The sequence below is a fragment of the Biomphalaria glabrata genome, chromosome 3 (genome assembly GCF_947242115.1).
Source record: "Biomphalaria glabrata chromosome 3, xgBioGlab47.1, whole genome shotgun sequence".
Classification (NCBI taxonomy): domain Eukaryota; kingdom Metazoa; phylum Mollusca; class Gastropoda; family Planorbidae; genus Biomphalaria; species Biomphalaria glabrata.
Genome location: NC_074713.1, coordinates 45,048,183 through 45,071,079, shown reverse-complemented (window position 1 = coordinate 45,071,079; position 22,897 = coordinate 45,048,183). Strand labels below are relative to the sequence as shown.

Here is a 22,897-nt window from a genome sequence, read left to right as displayed (position 1 = left end):
GACTAGCTAAGTGAAATGCTGCACTTTTTATCGTCAGACTTGAAGAAACGCTTTCTAATTCAAACATAGATTTAAAGAGTGTTGGCATCGATTCAAAAAATGAAATAACATTTCTTTTTGTCTCTTTAAAATAAATTAGCTTGCTTCACACCAGGGGCGGACTGGCTATATGGGCATTCGGGCAAATGCCCGGTGGGCCGGTACCCAAATGGGCCAGTAGGACCACAGAAAGGGTCGCATGGATGCCACTATGTATTAAATTGTTACAGGTTTTATAATATTCTTTTACAAACGGGAATAATGTAATAGCCTACATCCATAGACAGTGCTACTAGTAGGCTTTTAGGGCCTATACACACTGGGCTATTAAAAAAGCAACATAAGGGCTGTTTTTTTTTTTATAGAAATATAGAGCTCATTGTATGCATGTGAACAGTTATCGATGCTCAAAGTAATATAATGATTTTGAGGACCTATAATTGGATGTCCATCAAAAGATATGTAATTTACGGGTCTGATTGTATAGAAATGCCTGGGCCCATTTTGACATCCAGTCCGCCCCTGCTTCACACACTCATGGAAAAAGGTAAAAAAAAAAAAAGGAGGGGGGGGGGGTTCGCTTCCTTGCCTAAAGGCTCAAATTTTGTAAACAAAGAGCAGATTACTGTGAAAAACTTTTAGTATGAAAATCTTCAATAAGAAAAATCTAGATTTTTTCTATTTATCTAAAAATGTTAATCTACAACAAAACGAAATAAATAATTCTATCGATACTTCTTATGAACTTCAATTTCGTTGTAGGTAATCGTTGTCTAGATCTCTTCTATTGTAGATTATACCTAAAACTAAATGCTAAATCTAGTTTAGATCTATATAAATAATTTATAATTTGCATGATCTTATAAGTCTTATACTAGTTCAATATATTAGACTAATCACAAATGGGATGGGTAATACTAATACTAGTATACTCATACTGTATAGTACTAATACTTATTTACTTATTATACTTATTCAAAGTTATTCTATAACTTATACACTTATACTATACTTATACTAGTATTAGTATACTAATAGTAATACTAGATCATAGATCTAGAATTCTAGATCTATAGTTAATGATAATAGTAATATAAATAGTATAATAATAAAGACAAAGTATATTTTTTTAGATTTTAGTATAGATCTAGATCTAAGTATAATATTAATAATAATAATACTATAATTATTAATAGATTTTATTTTTATAGATCAATCAATAGATCTAGATTCTAGACTAGAATGTCTATATTAACTATAAACTAGATTATATATATAGAATAGTATAGATCTAAGACCTAATTATTTAATAATCCTATTTAAAAAAAGTCGAGTTAAATAAACTATAATTTACTATCCGGACTGTCTATAGTCTATAGTATAGTCAGTAATGAGTTCTAAGAATTGTTTGTTATTATTTCATCCTTCATCCTTGGCTTGGAATGGGTTTCCTGAATCAGCCAAGAAAACCAACAACTTAGCAGATTAACATGCATGACAAGATTGACACATGAAATGCGTAGGAGGATGTAAGGAGGTAGTTGAAACTAGTTCCGAATCTCTGACCTACTTTATAAAAAGTCACGTGACTGTGGTCTTATACATGGCAATAATGGCAATATCTTCCTATGATAAGATCTAGATCTAGATTTAGTGCTAGCCTAGATCTAGTAGTCCTACGAAATAATCATAAAAATTAGTGAATTATTGTAACACTTTTTATTACTTAAAGATGTCTAGATCTAGACTATTTTCATGTTTAAATTACAATGAAATCAATGAGGTCATTAACGTAAACAACACACCCACGTGACTGAGAAGAGATCCGGAACTACCTCATTATCTCCTTTTTTCTGAAGTTTAGAACGTTTGTAGTATATATATATATATATATATATATATAAGAAGAAGAAGAAGATCTATGTCTATGATTTTCTGTCATACTCATAGTGTCATCTATATCTAGAATCTAGTATCCTGATTCACTGATTATCTGATAAAGACCAGACTTGGCCCTGTGCATGACACAAATGAACTAGAGAGATCTAGAATAGATCTATAGACTAGATACTGTGTAAGTATTACATATAATATAGATGTCTATATATACAGATTATCACCACAGGTGTAAGGAGTGAGATATTTACAGATGAGATGTAAAACCAGAGCCTTTTCATCTCTGCAGTAGTGGCCTAGTGAGTTTGAGCCATGTTAATTACTAATGAAAAGGACAGTAACCTGTGCTGTACCTGAGATGAACTCCAATTGGTAGCAAGGCTGGAAGGGCAAGTCCTCCCGTAGAGCCTTGGCAAGAAACTCTTGGCGTAACTCCTCATAGCTCCCATGCGGTCAAGTGTCTCTGCAGATACATTCCTCTGCAGCTCCGAGAGCTGCGGACACTCCTGCAAAATGTGTGCACTGTTTTCACTGACTCTCCACAGTGTCTGCATCAGGCATCAAAATTGGGTCGGAACCGGGCAATGAATGCTCCAACAGGGCAGTGCCCCGTACTACACTGCGCAATTATCATTTGTTCCAGCCTTTTCAGCCTCCACCCTGGATTGCCTCAGTCTCTCAAATGCTGCCTGTGCTGTACTACACTGGGCAATTATTAGAATTTTTTCAGGGTTGGATAGGTTCCATCATGAGGAGGCTTCCAGACTTGCAATTAGTCCCTTCATTTAAACTGTTTTACTTTGATGGTAGCTTTGAAAGCCGATCCGTCTGTATAAATATGGATAGCTGTTTTTTGATAGCTTTCGATTGTTTCAAGCGTGCCTACTTTGAGCTCCAGTGGATTTGATTCTTTTGTTAAGGTTTTATTTAGTAAATGTGTTTTGATGGTTGGTTGTTTGTAGTTTAGTCCGGGTGTAATGTTTGAAAACCTGGTAATTTTTTCTCTGTTATTGGGTAGGTGGTGTTTTAGGGCTAGTTCGTCAGTAAGTTGGATCAGAGTCCTTTGCTTTTTTTGGTCAATGTTAGTCAACAATCACAAAGAGGAGTGGCTCAACCAATGGGCATCAGGAAACACAGGCAGAGCCATGTACAGAGAAATGACTACGCCTAACAAACTGGACAGTATTAACTTCCTCCCCTGCAAAGAACAATCTACAATCTTCCAACTAAGAACAGGACACACACCACTATTAAATTACCACCTGAACAAAATAAACTCCACACAACTACCCCTTTGCAGACACTGCGCCCACCCCTTTGAAACCGTAAACCATATCCTCTTTGAATGCCCCTCCCTAATCCACCTTAGGCAGAACCTACTTCCACTACAACCCAACATAACCAACACCCTGTACGGCAGAGCTGAACAACTGAAGAAAACAGCACACATTTTTTCCTTGGCACAGTCTGCAAAAGAGCTCACAGCTCAGCAGCAATAAAGCTGGCTAGAAGAAGAAGAAGAAACTGTTTTACTTAATTAAATAGAGCTTTGAATATCTTTATATTTTATAAATATTACATTCATTTTTATGGAATGATATTTTAAAAATTCTTTCTTTTTCAGTATACAAGGGTGGTCTAGTGCAATATGAAAATAAATCGTATGTTCTCTGCTAGAAAATTTTTATGCATTTTCATCGTCATCTTCACTTTTCTATTTGCTATATTGGTCAGTGATTTGTGTAAGTCAAATATTGAAATAACTCTAGTGACTTGATAAATTAATTATTAGCTAAAAAATTAAGTTTTTTTATTGATGAAAACTCTGTTGTGACATATATTAACTCAAATCAGTTTTATCAATCAGGTCAAATTTTATGCTTCCTTGAAACTTTAAAAAATTTATAGACAGGAGGCGCTGTGGCTGAGTCTATAAAATTATTGGCTTCTGAACCGGGGCTCCAGGGCTCGAGTCTTGGTGAAAACTAGGATTTTTAATTTTGGGATCTTTAGGGTGCCTCTGAGTCCACCCAGCTTTATTGGGTACCTGACATTAGTTGGGGAAAAGTAAACCTGGTTGGGTGTTGTGCTGGCCACATGACACCCTCGTTAACTATCGGCCACAGAAACAGATCATCATCTGCCCTTTAGATTGCAAGGTTTAGATTGCAGTCAGTTTTGAAAGAGTTTCTATTTTTTTAATGGAAGTTTATGTCAGGTAAAAACATTACTTCTATAGTGACATGAAAATGAAATACTACTGTTTCCTCTTTTTTTTCCCTTGTTTTTAGTTGGTATGTTGAACAAGTATTTATGTAAAAATAATACCCCTTTTATGTGGTCATCATGTGGTTATGTATCAGGAAAAAATGGTAGAGGCCTGAGAAAATTCATGCTGAGCTAAGGTTTCCTTCTTCTGTTTACGATATTTCAGATTATCTTTTTAGAAAAAACAGATTGTTACATCTATTTAAAAGAGGCTGTCAGGTCTCTGGGTGGTGAGAGTTGTGTAATTTAAAACCTTGGTAATAATGTTGGCTAGATCCTCATGGTGGCATTTTTTTAAACAAAGGCAATAAAGTAAAATGTTGGATGCTGTTTTACTGACTTGTCACTTCACAATGCTATTTACTTTGGCATGATCAAGCAACACACACACTGTTTTGTGAAATGATTGCTGCTTATTGTATAAAGCTATATAAAATGTATTTTTTTTTTTTTAATAAACTTTATCCATTAAATAATGATTTTTTAAATAAAAAGATAATAAATCAACATTGTCTTGCAGGGCATGAATGTGATAAAGAAGAGCTTATTGCCACCAAGAATTTGTTAAAAAAATATGCTAGCCAGATTCAAGAATTAAGGAATGAGCTGAAGAAAAATGAGTTTCAACAGCCATCATTCTATTTGCGACGGAGCAGACCATCCACCTGGTTGAAATCATTGCCTGTTATCTATCTCATCACTCCAACTCATGCCAGGCTGGAACAGAAGGCAGAGCTAACAAGACTAAGCCATACTCTACTCCATGTGCCAAACATTCACTGGATCATCATCGAAGATTCCTCTGAGAAAACAGCCCTAGTGCAGAACTTTCTCAATAGGACTAATTTATCTTTTACTCATCTCTATGTTCCCACACCACCAGAATATAAAATGTCTCAAGAAGATCCCAATTGGCTGAAGCCCCGGGGCGTGCTGCAACGTAACGCTGGTCTAGATTGGCTGAGAAACAACACATCCCCTAGTCATGCTGGTGTTGTTTACTTTGCTGATGACGACAACACGTATAGCTTAAAAATTTTTGAAGAAGTAAGAAACCTTTGGCTTCATCTCAGTGTTTATTTTTTTATCCGATGCTTCATCAATAATTACATCCATGTCTTAAGCTAGTTTTCAACTAAAGATATGAGTGAAGTGGAGATGACTTAAGAATTACAATGTACTAGGTTAAATCTCTGTTACTTACTGAATTTTTATCAGTAATTCCAAAACATTCTAGTAACATCGAAACCTCTATTCTTTCTTCACTATTAGGATGTTGTTTTGTCTTTTCATACTTTTTTGTGTGTTTCTTCAAAATAGGCCCACATTGGTCCTTTAAGATAGAGAAGTCTTTTTTACCCAATCTCTAACAATTATCTATGAATTAAGTCTTGAGAATTTACTTTAATTTGTTGAGAACGATTAAATTGCTTTACTTAAATACCGACTGAATTAAGCAACTTATATGTTTAGGAGGTTACTTGTATTTGTATAGGAAGTATATCTAGCATTTTTTTAATGAAAAAAAAATCAATTGCATTATTTGAATTATTGGCTTATTATTGATATATTAAAAATATTTCTTTTTTTTACTATTTGTAACAGATGAGGTATACCAAGAAAGTCTCAGTCTGGCCAGTAGGTCTTGTTGGATATCTACGTTATGAACGCCCCATAGTGAACAATGGAAAGGTAATTTAGGTAAAGAACTGTATTAGTTTCATTGATTTAGAATGAAAAGGAAAGGATTTCAATGTATGGAAACATTTCTTAATAACAAAAAAAATATTGAAAAATTTTTTTGCTGCAATTTTGAACATTTTTGTTCTTTGAATTTAATAGTATAACAAAGTTTGTGATTACATGTTGTTAGAAAAACTAGTTTTAGTGTGCAGTATAGTGCTGGTGCAGTATAGGTGGAATCTATTGGCCTGGTTTCTTTGTAACTTGAGTTTTACTATATATGCATTCATGGTGTTTAGGCTGTTGCTGTTGTGTATTTTCCCTCTGAGTCACTTGATACATAGACACAATTATTGACATGATTCCTTTTTTATTTTAAGCCTATATTTTAAATTAAACATAACATTTCTGTTTAAAATTGTTGGTCTTTCTACAGGTTACAGCCTGGTACACTTATTGGAAACCTAATCGACCATTTGCAATGGACATGGCAGGGTTTGCCATTAACCTTAAGCTGGTTCACAAATATCCAGAAGCTAAATTTTCTAATGCTGTTCAAAGAGGTTTTCAAGAATCCACGATGTTAACAAAAATGCAGTTGACTCTAGATGATTTAGAGCCTAAAGCAAACATGTGCACAGAGGTAAGTGTCACTATTAATTATTGACACTTCAACCATAAATACCTTTTGAATTAGTTTCTCTTGACTTTAAACTGTCTCTTCATATGACTTGTAAAAACTTCATGTACTCTTAGGTTCTAGTGTGGCACACAAGAACAGAAAAGAGTAGAACTAAAAATGAAGAGAAGATGGTCAAACTGTATGGCACAGGTTCAGATCCAAATATTGAAGTTTGATATCTATCGCAAGTTTTTTTCACTCGCTCTGTTGTTATTATCTAGGTGATCTTAATGATAATTATAATTTTTTTTGTGTCTTTTCCTCTGGAAAGTAGCTTCATTTTACACTAATGCATTTTACAAAACAATTTAGCAATACTCTATAAATAAAAGGAAATGTAAAATTAATAACAACTTAAAAATACATAAATTCAACAATCACAATTTAATAATTCAAAAAGGATATTGACAAACATAAAAAGTTATTTTTTTTGTAATCAAATCACCAATAGAACAACATAAATTTTCTGTTTGTTAGTTTTTGTAACTGACAACTTGTACTTTCTATTTAGAACAAATATTATTTATATATGTGTATATACAATGAAAAGCAAAATCTTTATATATAAGATTTATTTTTCTGCACTACTATTTCCATTGAAACAAAACATAGACACAAGCGCACCAATACAATGTAGTACTGTTCATAAATTAAAAGTAACTAATTTGCATGCTGCAGGCTTCTATCAGAAGATAAAAAAAAAAAAAGCCCACTACAGTCACAACCATTAATGAAACCAAAGGGTTCTTATTGATCAGGTCAAGCCTTTTCTAAGAGAATATATTGGTCAAGATCTTGTGTATATGGTGTACATTAGACTTTAATACTTTAGAATTGTACAAATTTATCTTCCATGATATAGTTCTTCTAAAATTTGTTAGCTGATTTGATTGGTGATTATTTGATGTGGATGGACAATTGGATAATATCATGATTTGATCATCTTAGTCTTAATAACTGGCTGGTTCCATCACTCGAACATGTGCCTCATTACATGAAGATTTAGGTAGGCCTACTTGAAATAAGCACTTAATCCAATTAACCCTAAAGCTCCTATTTCTGTTTTTAAAAATCCTTTTAAACCCTAAGCAAAGAGGGGTAACTCGAAAAAAAAAAAATTTTAAATAAAAAAATATTGAAAAAATTATGTCTGTTTTAGACCTTATACTTTTTTTTTTTTTAAATCTAAATATTTTCCAACTTTTTTTTTTGGTCTTGTCAATATTTTATAAATTGTGTTTTGTTTGATAAAATTCCTGATAATTTATTCACATTGTTTTATAAATTGTATTGCTGAAAAAATGTTTGTTGTGTATATACATTAAGTAGAACATGTATTGCATCATCAATGCTTCAAGTATTTAAAATGCATCTGGTTCACTTTCATATCAACCTCAAAACAAGGTTAATAGTTCACTTATCATGATAATGGGGTGACGTAGTTAACCTTGTATATGAGTGTGGAATAGTGTGGAAAGGGTCGTCTTGTGCATGTATGGAAGTATATTTTGTGAACAATTAGTGTCATATGGATAACATGGTGCATAAACATTATTTGAAAAGTATCTTTTTAAATGCTTAAAGAAGGCTCTGCTTTTTACATGGTGTTTAACATGTGATGTTTCTCTTGGATTTGTATTAAATAACAAGTATATTTTTTCTGAAATGTTTCAATAATTTCCTTCTTGTGTTTGGGTTCTTTCCCTTCAAATGTAAAAGTTTGAATTCTTTCCCTTCAAATGTGAAAGTTTGAATTCTTTCCCTTCAAATGTAAAAGTTTGAATTCTTTCCCTTCAAATGTAAAAGTTTGAATTCTTTCCCTTCAAATGTAAAAGTTTGAATTCTTTCCCTTCAAATGTAAAAGTTTGAATTCTTTCCCTTCAAATGTGAAAGTTTGAATTCTTTCCCTTCAAATGTGAAAGTTTGAATTCTTTCCCTTCAAATGTAAAAGTTTGAAATCTTTCCCTTCAAATGTAAAAGTTCAAATTCTTTCCCTTCAAATGTAAAAGTTTGAACTCTTTCCCTTCAAATGTAAAAGTTCAAATTCTTTCCCTTCAAATGTAAAAGTTTGAATTCTTTCCCTTCAAATGTGAAAGTTTGAATTCTTTCCCTTCAAATGTAAAAGTTTGAATTCTTTCCCTTCAAATGTAAAAGTTTGAATTCTTTCCCTTCAAATGTGAAAGTTTGAATTCTTTCCCTTCAAATGTAAAAGTTTGAATTCTTTCCCTTCAAATGTAAAAGTTTGAATTCTTTCCCTTCAAATGTAAAAGTTTGAATTCTTTCCCTTCAAATGTAAAAGTTTGAATTCTTTCCCTTCAAATGTGAAAGTTTGAACTTTTTCCCTTCAAATGTAAAAGTTTGAAATCTTTCCCTTCAAATGTAAAAGTTCAAATTCTTTCCCTTCAAATGTAAAAGTTTGAATTCTTTCCCTTCAAATGTGAAAGTTTGAATTCTTTCCCTTCAAATGTAAAAGTTTGAAATCTTTCCCTTCAAATGTAAAAGTTTGAACTCTTTCCCTTCAAATGTAAAAGTTCAAATTCTTTCCCTTCAAATGTAAAAGTTTGAACTCTTTCCCTTCAAATGTAAAAGTTTGAATTCTTTCCCTTCAAATGTAAAAGTTTGAATTCTTTCCCTTCAAATGTAAAAGTTTGAAATCTTTCCCTTCAAATGTAAAAGTTCAAATTCTTTCCCTTCAAATGTGAAAGTTTGAATTCTTTCCCTTCAAATGTAAAAGTTCAAATTCTTTCCCTTCAAATGTAAAAGTTTGAATTCTTTCCCTTCAAATGTAAAAGTTTGAACTTTTTCCCTTCAAATGTAAAAGTTCAAATTCTTTCCCTTCAAATGTAAAAGTTTGAACTCTTTCCCTTCAAATGTAAAAGTTCAAATTCTTTCCCTTCAAATGTAAAAGTTTGAACTCTTTCCCTTCAAATGTAAAAGTTTGAATTCTTTCCCTTCAAATGTAAAAGTTTGAATTCTTTCCCTTCAAATGTAACTATTTGGTTCTTTCCCAGTGGGAAAATAATAACTATAAATACTGTACTCTGCATTGACACATTTTGTATTTTACTCTCATACATTGTATATTGAACAAACAATTGATTGATACATTTTGTACTAATATTAAATGACAACTACTATGTAATGATTTTATTCATTCATATTCTTGACTTCTAATTCTTTGCATGACAGATGATACACCAATGCACCTTAGAAATATCTCTTTTTTGTTACTATTTATACCATATTCAACCAAACTAAATGATCACTATTGTGTCAGCCCACTTGGTGGGTAATAGGTAAAAAGTTCCCCTTTCAGACCTTGCGATCTATTTGGCAGATATTGTAAAGGTCATCTGTTTCTATGGTTCATAGGTAATGAGGGTGTCATGTGGCCAGCATAATCACCAACCGCCTTTACTTTTCCCCAACTAATGTCAGGTACCCATTAGAGATGGGTGGGCTTATAGGCGCCATAAAGATCCTGAAAGTGAAAATCCCAGTCTTCATTGCGATTTGAACCCAGGACCTAACCCCTACTGCTTTACCACTCAGCCACCACACCTCTTATTAATATGTGGCTGAGTGGTATAGCACTTAGCTTCCAAACCAAGGGGGGCTCAGGTTTGAATTTCTGTGAAGACTGGGCTTTTAAATTTAAGATTTATGGAATGCCCCCATAGCCACCCAATTCTAGTTTGTTTGAAATTAGTTGGGAAAGTAAAGGCGATTGATCATTATGCTGCCCATGGCACTATCATTTTCAAAAAGTAATAATCATATTAAAAAAAAACATTTTGATTAGTTTCTTCTGGATCTAACTAGATTACAAAACTGTCTACACATTAAAGAAGTACTAATTAATTAATTAATGGCAATTCTGAAGATTAAGGATGAGTGCAGTGTATCACATGACTAAGCAAACCCTGTTGCGACATGCATATATTTTTGCACTTCATGCAGACAAAGTCGTTGTCTGCCAGCGGTCTGTCTTCAATAATCATAATAATGGCTTTTCTTTGGGTCTCAAATATGTCACACAGCCTTTGTGAGAGCTCTCCAACTCTCTCTTTCAGAGGCCATCTACTGCCAGATACTTTCCACCATGCCAGTGAGAGGGCGAGATTTCGCCTGAGTTGATCTCTATAGTGCTTACGGGGGCACCTCTGTTACGCCATCCTCCTTAGCTCGCCAAAGAAGATCGGCTTTGGCATGCGGTCGTCTCCCATGCGGGATAAGTGTCCGACCCAGCGCAGCTGTCGAATGGTAATAAGTGCTTCTATACTGTCCACACCGGCCTCCAGCAGAACAGTTTTTGTGCAATGTAGTCTTGCCAGCGTATGCCCATTATGGAGCGAGGGCAACTTTGAAGTGTTCGAGGAACTTTTTCCGCATTACTCTCAGTTTGAGGCGACCAAAAGCGTTGATTTGACGTTATTGACCCTCTTGCACCCTCAGAATCCGAGCCGAGATATAATCAGACACCAGCCATCGCGACTCACTGTGTCAACAAATGCTTTTGTAAGATCGATGAATGTAGCGTACAAGTCCAGCTTCTGCTCCATGCATTTTTCCTGCAATTGACGCAAGACAAAATCATGCCCGATGTGTCTCTACCGGCTCGGAAACCACACTGACTTTCAGAAAGCACTTTTCTTACTATGGATTTGGTCAATCTGTCAGGGAGTATTCTGGCAAGGATATCTCCCGCTACTGACAGTAAGGTAATGCCACGGTAATTGGAGCAGTCTGATTTGTCACTTTATTTTTGTTAAGGGAATTGATGGTAGCATCGCTAATTCTGGCGGGATAGTCGCATTGTGCTGGGACAAAGTAGTTTCCTACTAAAGAATGCTTAATACACAAAGTTGTAGGCTACAAATCGATTGTTTTTTTTTAAATGCTAAACCCGAATTCTTAATTTAAAAAAAAAGGAAATCTTTTCCCTTAGTTTATGCAGTGGAGGGCTAATAGAACACTATCAATCAAAGTAAACAAAAACATAATTTCTATACTAGGAGTACAAAGACATAAGACACGTCATGATATTTACTAAACACTAGCAGGCCATTTGGAATTGTATTTAATTTGCGTTTTTTTTTACATTTGTTATGTTTGGTACTTTGTCTTATCTTACACATACACCTAAAAACAAAAAAAAACTTGACTACTTCCAGTTGACTGAGCTGCAGCAGCTGTTTTTCATGTTTTTTTGTTTTCGGGGGGGGGGGGGGGGAGGGTGGAGAGTTGAATATAATCTACACCCTAGCCACAATCTTTCTGCAAATCAACGCGGATAGCAGCGGTCAGGGTATGAATCCGGACCTTCGAGACGACCGAACTACAGTCCAGCGCGCATACCGCACGACCAGGTATTATAGCCATCCGTGGTGTCCACAAAGTGGATGAATAGGACCTACTTTGTTCGCACTTCTGCAATTGTGGGTGCTGCTGTTTTCCTTTAAACACGCAGAGTATGTTACAGAAAATGAAGGTTCCTTTGTGTCTTGCATACAAAAAGGGGGGGGGGGGTATACGGCCCAAATATGATGTCACGTTTATGTGAACCTTTACCATTTGCACGATGAGGTAATAAGGAACAAGGACATATTAAAAACAACACTTTTTATTCAAAAATCACTGAGCTTATATCAAGCGTACCTACTTGTATCAATTAGTTTGGATCAGTCATCTAATTAAATTTGTTTTATTTTTAGACTAACAATAAACAAGGTTACAAAGACAGTGTGTGTGGAAACACAAACTCAAAATCGGCCACCGAAGTCATCATCAAACTCCATTAGAGTGAGGGCTTGAGAGGCTCAAATCCTCTCTTGCAAAAGCCCTGGACAGAAACCCTGCTGTCTTGCGTAGTACATAAATGTCGCCATACAGGTCGAGAATTTTGGGTTTCCCAAACCTGTCGAGGCGGAGATCAGCAAGTCTGGGGCAGTCAAACAGAATATGAGGCACGGTTTCCTCTTCTTCCCCGCAGCGGGGGCACCGTGGATCAAAATTTGGCCATAGCCGCGAGAAATATGAGCCAACAGGATAGTGGCCTGTCCTGCACTGTCCTATAATAGCTTGCTCCGGCATGGACAGCCTCCACCACGGGGAAGTGCGGTCAGGGCGCCTCATGCGCTCCCAGACTCCACGGGCTTTTTGGGACTTGCACTCAAACCACTTTTCCATTTCTGTTTTTTTTTGTATTATAGCCAGGGCTTGATGAAAGCTTACAGCTTGTTCAGCGGATGGAATTAGCCCTCCCTGGTGGGCCAAATTTGAACTCATGGTTCAGGTCAACACGGTAACCACTCTGCTAGTGAAGAACTTATGAACATTGAAGATTGTATAGTTATCTAGTATTTCTATAGTCTCGTCCTATTATTCAGGTTTGTGTTCACTAGGATTCAGACGACGACCTACAAAGGAAGCTAATTCAGCTTATATACAACCAATTCAGTCAACTACTATTTCTTTCCCTTGTTAAAGATACTAAACTAAATAATTTATTACCAATAGTCACGTAACTTATTGGTTACTTTCGTTTATTGATTCTTGTTTTGTCAGGTAAAAGAAATAATTTTACAAAATTTCAGCTTGATCTGAGATAGGGTGTGGGCCGAAATAACATGTACAGACTTTTTACCAGACAGACAGACAGAGTGAATTGATATGAGCTTTATAAAATAAAGGACCGAGGCCAAAAAAATAGTCCTATCATAAGAGTCTTTGAAATATTTCAAATAAGAACTGAAAAGCAGAAGAATAGTCAATGTAAAGTAATGAAAGTTGGTGGATGGGAGAGTGATACTTGTATTTACAACATAATCGTAATGCATCGATCTACAAGAATTTGCTGGCCAAAGGAATGTAAGGGAGAGCGTTTACGTTTTTGTTATTAGGCCTATTGTTCTACTCTTATAGGAAAAAAAAGGAGGCAGGACCGGTCCTAACAATTGCGGGCCCTATGCGAAACTGATTGCGCGGGGCCTAGTCTGGGCGGGAATAAGGATAATAAGTGAAAATTAAGATTTTGTATTAGAAACAAAATTCGACTTTGCATTTTATTAATTCTTTACTAAGTACGAAATTGAGATCAAATTATTAACTTTACTTTACTAACCTTGCAACCTATGCATATTTATATGCCATTGACTATAAAAGTAAATAAGGTATTGGAACTTTCGGATTAGGTGAAAACTCGTCCGATTATTACATTTTATTACAAGAAAACTGACGATTCCCTAAATTTTATCGCACGTAGGATTGGCGTTTTCTGTAATAAATGACACACACAAATGACAATTTTTCAGGAAATTTTTATGAGTTTTCAGGAGATTTTAATAAATGCAGGACATTTCCAGGAATTTTTCGTATATATTTTATAATTTATTAATTACACATAGAATTAGCGTGGTTGCAGTGGCCTAAAACCGGCCCTGAAAGGAGGGGATGGGCGGAGTCCAATGCGAAATAAACAATAGGCCGGTCAATAGGCCTATATGACCTGGGAACATTTCGACGGGCGTGTCCGGTGGGTAATGCTTATAAATAATACGATTCGATTTTTCACAGACCGCAAGAGAAGGGTGTTGCTGTTACAGAGTGTAACACAAGTAGAATCCATAGACTATAGTAGTATAGTACAATCTAATTGGTATCGCGCTGTCGTGGGTTACGCAGAATATCGCTACAACGATTACTGTAGTTTATTTGTGTCACATGATCAAACGAAAAGAGACAAAATGTCGTCTGAAAAGTTTGAGTCATTAGAGGATGATTTAAATTTGTTAATAGATAATCTTAAATCATGCGAACGCAACTTGTCAAATTCAAGTGGAGGTAATTGAATATTTCAACAATTTCAGTTTACTGTTTTTGATTGATCTAAGTACTATATAGAATAGATCTACTAGGGCTAGACTAGACTAGATCTACTATCACTGACTATCAGTTCAGTAACTATGATGATATTATTAATAATAATTAATATTAACTATCTAATCTAGTCCTAGTAGATCTATAATACTAATAATAATAAGAGTATAATAAACTAGTTTAACTAGTATTACTATAATTAATTAGAGTCTAATTTAATTTAGACAAGACTAGATCAGATCTATTAGTATATATAGAGTCTACTAATTTTTTTAAATAGATCTAGATTCTAGAGAGTCTAATAATAAAATTTAAAATAATTAATTAAATTAATAATTTATAATAGATTTAGTCATTTTTAAATTTAGATCTAGATTATTCTAGATAGATTCTTATAAATAACTAGATCTAGATCTATAAATAACTTATTTCTGTTCTACTAGACACTAGACTCTATCATTGATTTATGATTATATCTATTTTATCTATCAATTTTGAATTTATTATTCAAGTAATTCAACTATATTGACAATGAATATATAAGACTAGTATTTCTAAGATTCTAAAATATAAGCAGACCAAATCATATTAAAAATATCATTATAGAGCATAGTAAATCTAGATAGATCTAAATCTAGATTTAATAAGATATTTTTATTTAAATATTATAATTTATATATTATCTTATCTAGATTTACTATTAAAATAATACTATGATTTAGAATCCAGATCTAGATGATATAGTATATAGACATAGATCTAGTACAGTGCAGTGTACTTAGTTAGTAGGCCTACTACTAGAATAGTACTGTGAGTGTGAATAGTAATTACTAATACTAATAGAGTTTTAGTCTAGACTATCTACTAGTTTTGATCTAGACATATGCGGCACAAGGCGTAAGTGATGTGGGCAAGCGCCCATGGCCTTGCGGCTCAAGGGACCTCAGCTCGTGCCTCGTATGTTTATCTACTGCTTAAAAAATTCCAGCAAACTGTTATTCAATGGATACCAGCACATATAGAACTAGAAGGAAATGAGAAGGCTGACACACTTGCCAAGATAGGGAGAACGAACTCACAATTAATCATTACACTCTATCCAGAAGAAATGAAGAAACTAATAGTAAATAAAATAAATGAGAAATGGACAAGCTCTCATCCAAATCGCAAGAAAGATGATGCCTATACTTAAGCTATCCCAACAAGATCAATGTCTTATTTTTCAACTCAGGACTGGACACAACAGAATGAGACAACATATGTATTGAAAGCTCAAAATTGGAACCATTGAAATCTGCCCATGTGGAGTGTCACCAGAGAATGCTGACCATGTCCTTCAAAACTGTTCTCTTTACCATGAGGGCCATACAAGACACTGGCCCCAAAACACCCTAATAGAAAAAAAACTAAATGGAGAGCTGCCTGATTTGGAAACTACTGCACAGTTCATCTCATATATTGGTCTAGTCATCTGAACGCTCCAACACAAAAATGAGAAAGAAGAAGAAGAAATCCAAAACTTGGTAAAATACACTGCCCAGGTCAGTTATTCCTCATGACCATCACTACAACTAGGTAGACTTTTGAGAAAACTATTTAGAGTTGGTAAAAGAACAAAATATACATACAGTAATGGCATCAAAAGTAACAAAAATTTAACATTTTATTCAAGCCAATTTTCAAGCCAACATTTTCATTTTCAAAAGATACAATGGTATTACTTAAAAACTAAAACAGTCTTCTAACCTGATCTGCACATATAGCCACTTTCATATACTGTGAACTTATTTCTAGGTGTCTGATATTTGCTAGGCCCCCATCACACTAGTTTGCCTTTGCCTAAGGCTGGCTTTGACGACACAGATGTTTAAATCAGTTACCAATGAAGTGATCCGGGCAAAAATCACTAGAAATTGTAGTAGAGTTTAACAAAAGTCATTTATTTTAAGATTTTGTTATACATCAACTGTAACAACAAAAGAAAAACAGAAACTATTTAACCAACACAATGTTGAGAGATCTTAAGAAATGGATTAATTAAATATTTGAAACTTTTGTGGCCAAAGATACGCCAAATGTGCAAAATGGTAGGCGTTAATAGTTGAGTTTTTCCAAAAGAGGAAGTTATACTAATAAAGATTTCTATTTGTTTGTAACTCAGTGGTCACTTGTTCAATGTGCTACTTGCTAATGTCATAAAAATATGCTGTAAATTTTTACATTTCTAGAACCATTCTACTTTCTCAGAATTCTTGTAATATCAGGGTTACACTAAGATTTGAAAAAAAAAAAAGTAAAGCTACCCTCACCTTTCAGAGACATGTATATTTTAAATAAAAATTATTATTTCATTTTAATAAATGTTTCCATTGTTCTGTATCATCCTTTTATCTAGAAGAGAGAAAGAGCCTGTTACGAAAAGTTGAAAAGAAACTCGAAGAAGCCAATTTAACTGTAAGTGTTGATGACTTAAGGTTCTCAAATTTTGATTATGTACAAATGATGTGCCACTACAAAATATTTGTTATGATTTTTTTGTTTTCAGCTTCATGAATTGGAAAGTGAAGCTAAACTTGCGCCTGTGAACTACAGGACTCAGATGCTTGGTAAAATTAGGCATTACAGGAATGATATAGAACATTATTCAAGAATCATGGTATGCAGACATCTTCGCAATGTTTATTTGGGATAAGCTCCTATCTCTTTCAATATTTCTAAAAATAAATCTTAGTTTGTTAAAAGTTACTATGTTTGTAGTACAATGTCTACCAACTTTGATTTCCAAGCATAGTGCCAGTTAGATTTTTGCATTCTATAATCCAGTGGAAAATTTTAGTTGAGATCTACATTCAAACACTAATTGTTTAGTGCAGCAGGTCTATCAAATGTTACTATGTACCACTTAAACAACTTATTGAGAACATAGCTTTATAACAAACTTTGCAATTGTGGACCTTTCTTTAAACACATCTTTGATATCTTCACCTATACCTTAGTCTCTCTGACTGTTAGGGCACCACACAAGATTTGTCAACTGTCTTTCTCCATTTCTTTCTGTCTTTTGCCTTGGATAGAACCTCTTTCAATGGCAGGCCGGTCCATTCTTTTATGTTTTCCTCTCATCACTTTCTCTGTCTGCCTCCTATTCTTTTTCCTGGTAATATTCCCTGAAGGAAGGTCTTTGCAAGCCCCGAAGACCTTGTAATATGGTCACAGAGTTTTAGTTTCTGTTTTTTTTTTAATAATAGTTAGCAGGTCATTGTGGGGTCCAATCACTCTAGTAACCCTGTCTCTAATCTCCTTATTTGTGATGCAGCCTTTGATATAGTTGATAAAATGATTTGATTTTCTGATATTGAACTTAACATTTATGTGCTGTTCCTTCTATTTAGAAACGAGGCTATAATGCAGGAGCTGGTGGGGTTGACAATTCAGGCTTTGATAGAGAAGAGGTAAGAGTTTCAGTCAAACAGATGACTTATTGATTGCCTTGGTGACTGGAGATTAACAATTCTTAGGTGGGGCATTAAACATGAAAAGGACCAAGATGCCCATTGTAGTCACTGAATGATCTCTTTATGTTGTGTCAATTCTATTTATGTGTATGAGTAAAACAGATGACTTATTGATTGCCTTGGTGACTTGAGATAAAAAATCTTAGGTGGGGCATTAAACATGAAAAGGACCAAGATGCCCGTATGTAGTCGCTGAATGAACTCTTTATGTCATGTCAATTCTATTTATGTGTACGTTTCTGTTGTGTTGTCCATATATGAGAAAAGAGTCCTTGTAATCTCAATAAATTTCCATAAGGATGAATAAAGCAGTCTTAGTCTTAACTTAATCTTAGCTTTTTTCTTCTTTTCTCAGAGACTTGAAAGCTCGAATCGAGCTAAGCTGTTACAGGGGCACCAGTCTCTTCAGAGAGCCACTGAAAGTATTGCAAGGTCACATCAGATAGCTGCAGAAACAGATCAGATAGGTGTAGAGATTATAGATGAACTGGGTCAGCAGAGAGAGACTCTAGTGAAGACTAGAGATAGGGTAAGGCTGGAAGGATGGCTTGAATTGAAATAGTTGATAAATTAATTCAATGTTTTTAGTATTTTGGGATTATTTAACCAAATTAAAAAGACACATGATTTAAGAATCGCTTGTTAAAGGCATGTTTATATGAGTTTCGGTGACGTCCACTTCCCACTTGTAAGTTGTTTAGTTGATATTTAAAAAGAACAGCAATATGAAAATGTACATTTGCTTTTGTCAAATAATAATTATTCACCACAATATTGTAAAAACTTTAAGGGAGGCAACTCAGCAAAAATTAACATCAAAAAAATTATGGATATTTTAAACATAATCACAGACATAGACAGTTGACTGTCAAGCCTTGAGTTTACACCATGAGTTTAGTTCTTAGATTCAACTGTCCTTTCTGCCTATCCACTGTGCAGATCAACCACACACTTCCCAGTGTTGCTCTAGGTCCACACATCAGTTGTCAGGCAGAATGAAGGAGGCCTCTTTGTTTCTAGTTCTAGACTCCCTTATTACTTCTTGTTGCTTTGGGCAGAAGAAGCTTTTCTCTCTTTCTAAACAGTCTTTGTCCTGTGTTGCAAAGTGCTGTACACTGATACGCACCATAAGCACCAATGTAGGGGCAGATTTATAACACTATTTTGTTATGAGTAGTTTAGAGAGCCAGTATTAGGTGATAGACAAAAATAGTATTGGGTGAGCTGAAGGTTGGAAGGATGGAACATCTGAAAATTTTGGGAATTTATGTTTTGGACAAAGCTTTACATTAACACACGAATAGAAGATTCTCATTTACTGCATAAGTATTGACTTAAGTATCACCAGTTATTTTTTAAAATAATAATAATTATAGCTTTTATATAGCGCTACTTTCATGCTTATAGCATGCTCAGAGCGCTATTGTCCAATCTCATTTGTGGACCAGTGTGTGTGTGTGTGGGGAGGGGTATCTGGGAAAAGTTTTTTCCATGCTGCCTATAGGCGCTCAGTAAACACAACTCTGCTCGAGTCGGGTGTCGAACCTCGAGCCCCCTTTATAGGTAGCCAAGCTAAGCCAAATTCAGGCGCACTTAGCCTCTCAACCACGCTTCCCACTCACAAATGTGAGACTAATTGAAGAAATTGGTTAATAATGGAGCCTTGATATTTAGGCAAATGATAGAAATATAATTTCTCTGTTGGGATAAATTGTCCAATAGAATTAAAATGTGTTTTTTTTTCTTTAGTTGACAGAAACAGATGCCAATCTTGTTAAAAGTCGACAAATTTTAAAAGGAATGTTAAGGAGGTGAGCATTTTTTTTTGTAAATATAAAAAGAATAATGTATAATAATACTTACAATGTATATTTATTCATTAATCTTTTCCCATTAAGTAAAGAAAAGAATAAAAAATATTCTTATGCTAGAAATACATTGTCAATTGGATAAACAAACTCAAACTAGAAGCATAGTAAATGATTAAATAATTTTTTAACTTATATTCCTATTACCCCGGTACCAGGGACATGAGAAAAAGTTCTAAATTGAGAATGTTAGGCCAAGAAATGTACACACTGTTGAGGCTATTCTGAAATGTGGATGTATCTATTAGGTCACATTTGCAGTATTCATTTATTTGAAGAACATTTTTTTTTATTCCTTCAAAAAATCAAGATAAATTATATATTATGAACAAAATTTTAATTGTGCAATTTCTAAGAGAAATACATTTTCTCTTCAGTTATATTTTGACTGATTTTTTATTTGAAAATATGTACTAAGTGATGTTCATATTGAAAGCTTTTAATTTTTTAAAAAAATAATTTCTAATATTACAGAATGATGACAGACAAGATGATCCTTGGTGTGTTTATACTTATTGAGTTAGCATGTCTAGGAGGTGTTATTTATTGGAAGTTTTTCAGCTGATGCATCTGTTCCCTCATGGGTGGCCTCTTTGTTGTACAAACTAACTGGATCAATCTATTTATTTGCCTAATATTTGTATAAGAATGTCTTGTCATTGCCATTTGATGCATATAGCATTAGGACTTTGTGCTTTATTGTACGCTGACTCATCATTAAAGCTTCTGTTGGTATGAGGTTGCTTGTAATAGACTGACAGACCCCAGAAAGTTAAGATGATAGAAAACATAAAGATAAAATGCCTGGGAAAGTGTGTAGCTGGTGGGCTCAATTCAGAGATTTTTATGTTTAAAACTGTCCCCCAACATCAAGCATGGTTGCAATGTACTTCATCCTTTTCTGAAGAAAGTGTGGGCAAGGAAGAAATATTTCTAGAGTGATTGAAATGTTTCTTACTAAACAAAATGCTTTAGGTTGGGTCAGGTTACAGATTGCAATAAGAAAATAATTGGGAAAATGTCATAAAGTCAAGTTTTTGCCTAAGTGTTTTATGCACAAACTTTTCAACATTCTAGGGAATGATAACAAATACAAATGAAAGTGTTTAGAGAGTTTGAGTGAGTAAATATATTTTACAAGTGATTGTTGTTTGACCAGATAAAAAGCTTTCTTCTTCGTTCTCATTTTTATGTTGGAGCGTTCAGATGACTAGACCGATACATGAGATGAGCTGCACAGTGGTTTCCAAATCAGGGAGCTCTCCATATAGTTTTCTTTCTATTGGGGTGTTTTGGGACCAGTGTCTTGTATGGACCTCATGGTAAAGAGCACAGTTTTGAAGGTCAGCATTCTCTGGTGACACTCCACATGGGCAGATTTCACTGGTTCCAATTGGTTGTCGCATTTTGTTGTGTCCTGTCCTGAGTCAAAAGATTAGACGTTGATCTTGTCGGGATAGCTTATAATAAGCATCATCTTTAAAAAGCTTTCAAACTGTGCATTTGTCATTTAGATTCACAATGACCCTTACAGCAGTATCTATGTCTTTATTTTCAGTTCTTATTTTGGTGTACATGGCACAGTCTAACTGTAGATATGATCATTGTTATTAATTCCTTACCTTCAATCAGAGAAAGCATTTAAATTAAAATGAATCCTTATCACAATTTCTAGCTTGCTTTCAAAAGCAAAAGATGTACATACTCTTTGTCCATTATTGTTAGAAAAAAACAGTCAACAGAATTATATAATAAAATGTGTTGTGTGAATTTTTATAATGAATCACCTTTTTGCTCTTGTTTCAGTTTGAAAATGTAAGCCTCATGTAGCAGCAGTGCCTTCAAATGTATCTTTTCTTTCTTTATTCTTTTTTTTATTAGGCTGTTTTTACATTTTCTATATAATATTTTTAGCATTATCAAATAAAATGCTATGTAATTGTTGGCTATAAATATATATATATATATATTGTGAATATTTTATACAAGTTTTCATAAAGGCTGGTACTTGAATGCTAATCTTTGAATTAAAAATATCTTAACAACTTAGACCTAATAGGTTTTTTTTTTTTTTGTTAGTGAAAGACCTCACTTGCCTTGTTGAACATAGTGATTCACTCAATTAATAAGCTCAGCCGCTGCTCACACCTTTCACTACTGTCAGAATTTAAAACTGTTTCATTTTGAAAGTATCCTAAAAGAGAAAGTTTTGGATAGGAAATCACAGAATAGCTGCTCAAATAATGTGTAAAATAATTTTTATATTTGAAATTAACTTTCCCAGTTTTTCTTTTAAAAAAGAAAGTAGATTTCTTTTTTTGACCAAAGTAATAGGTCACTAAATTCAGTACCTGTGTTAGGAGCTTTGTGTAGACTCTTTGGTTGTCAGTTCTTATCATTACAAAGTCTGTAGAACTGGTATTGGCTGTGGGAAAGATGTTTCACCATTGGCTAGAAATAATTGTAAATACTTATGTTGTCTGGCAGAACAGAATACAACAGCAAGATTTTTAGGCACATTAGAGAGTACATGATTAGTTTCATAATTGTTTTTTAAATTAGATCTAGTTTTCATTCATACTGAGACCCAAATTTTCCTGAGCACTAATGTTTCTTGGTATCAAATTTCTTAAGTAAACAAGATTACCTTTTTTTCTTTAGCTATATCAATTTAGAAAGTAAACAAATGATTGAGACTCAGATGATCATTAGGTTGACCCTGCAGAAAACTATGATGTTGACTTACACTGCACTGTGTGTGATATGTGAATGTAAACATTTGAACATCTAATTTCCTGTATAGATAGATGTCCGATAATGAATGAAATTGAATTTGTCTAATATTGAGGAAGTTGTATAATGTTGAGGTCAATTAACACCTGGAAAGGAATGTCTTCATTCTGGAGTTTCCTTTGTCAACATTCCGAACATATTTCAAACTAAATTGTTTTATGCATTGAATGTGTACAGAATGATTTTATGTTATTTGTTATTGAAATAATAATAATAAAAATCTACCAACTTTCAACTTCTTAATTTTTTGTTTACAAAGCTTACATCAATTCTGT

The 22,897-nt window shown here is 34.0% G+C and overlaps 2 protein-coding genes across 6 annotated transcripts in view; both read left to right on the top strand.

The window, feature by feature from the left end:
- Positions 1-690: 690 nt before the first annotated feature.
- LOC106062172 (galactosylgalactosylxylosylprotein 3-beta-glucuronosyltransferase 3-like) lies at positions 691-8,485 on the top strand. 4 transcript variants are annotated; one of them, XM_056022271.1, is made up of 6 exons: positions 691-797; positions 3,560-3,677; positions 4,724-5,250; positions 5,809-5,895; positions 6,323-6,529; positions 6,643-8,485. In XM_056022271.1, the coding sequence occupies exons 2-6, from the start codon at positions 3,584-3,586 to the stop codon at positions 6,742-6,744; spliced, it is 1,017 nt and encodes a 338-aa protein (XP_055878246.1). In that variant the 5' UTR covers positions 691-797; positions 3,560-3,583; the 3' UTR covers positions 6,745-8,485. The 4 variants fall into 4 exon arrangements, with proteins under 4 accessions (XP_055878246.1, XP_055878247.1, XP_055878245.1 ...); XM_056022272.1 differs by having other exon boundaries at positions 756-801; XM_056022270.1 differs by lacking the exon at positions 691-797 and adding an exon at positions 1,383-1,576.
- Positions 8,486-14,260: 5,775 nt separating this feature from the next.
- Positions 14,261-22,897, top strand: part of LOC106075988 (vesicle transport through interaction with t-SNAREs homolog 1B-like) — an 89,989-nt gene continuing 81,352 nt past the window's right edge. Inside the window, exons 1-7 of one of the 2 annotated variants that reach the window (XR_008776784.1) lie at positions 14,261-14,410; positions 16,842-16,900; positions 16,992-17,102; positions 17,839-17,898; positions 18,317-18,490; positions 19,711-19,772; positions 20,304-21,172. Coding sequence is in view for 1 of the 2 variants with exons in the window: in XM_056022274.1 (XP_055878249.1) it covers positions 14,314-14,410; positions 16,842-16,900; positions 16,992-17,102; positions 17,839-17,898; positions 18,317-18,490; positions 19,711-19,772; positions 20,304-20,394 (654 nt within the window). In the remaining variant the exon portion in view is untranslated. Of the gene's footprint in view, positions 14,411-16,841; positions 16,901-16,991; positions 17,103-17,838; positions 17,899-18,316; positions 18,491-19,710; positions 19,773-20,303; positions 22,858-22,897 lie in introns of those variants that run through there. The other variant, XM_056022274.1, reaches the window with a different exon arrangement.

What these genes read in the sequence shown, in the direction of transcription:
- LOC106062172 (XM_056022271.1), top strand. Translation starts at nt 3,584, where the DNA reads ATGAAAATAAATCGTATGTTCTCTGCTAGAAAATTTTTATGCATTTTC. An exon ending in TATATTGGTCAGTGATTTGT is followed by an intron (nt 3,678 to 4,723) that starts GTAAGTCAAATA and finishes ATTGTCTTGCAG; the next exon opens with GGCATGAATGTGATAAAGAA. An exon ending in AAGCAAACATGTGCACAGAG is followed by an intron (nt 6,530 to 6,642) that starts GTAAGTGTCACT and finishes ATGTACTCTTAG; the next exon opens with GTTCTAGTGTGGCACACAAG.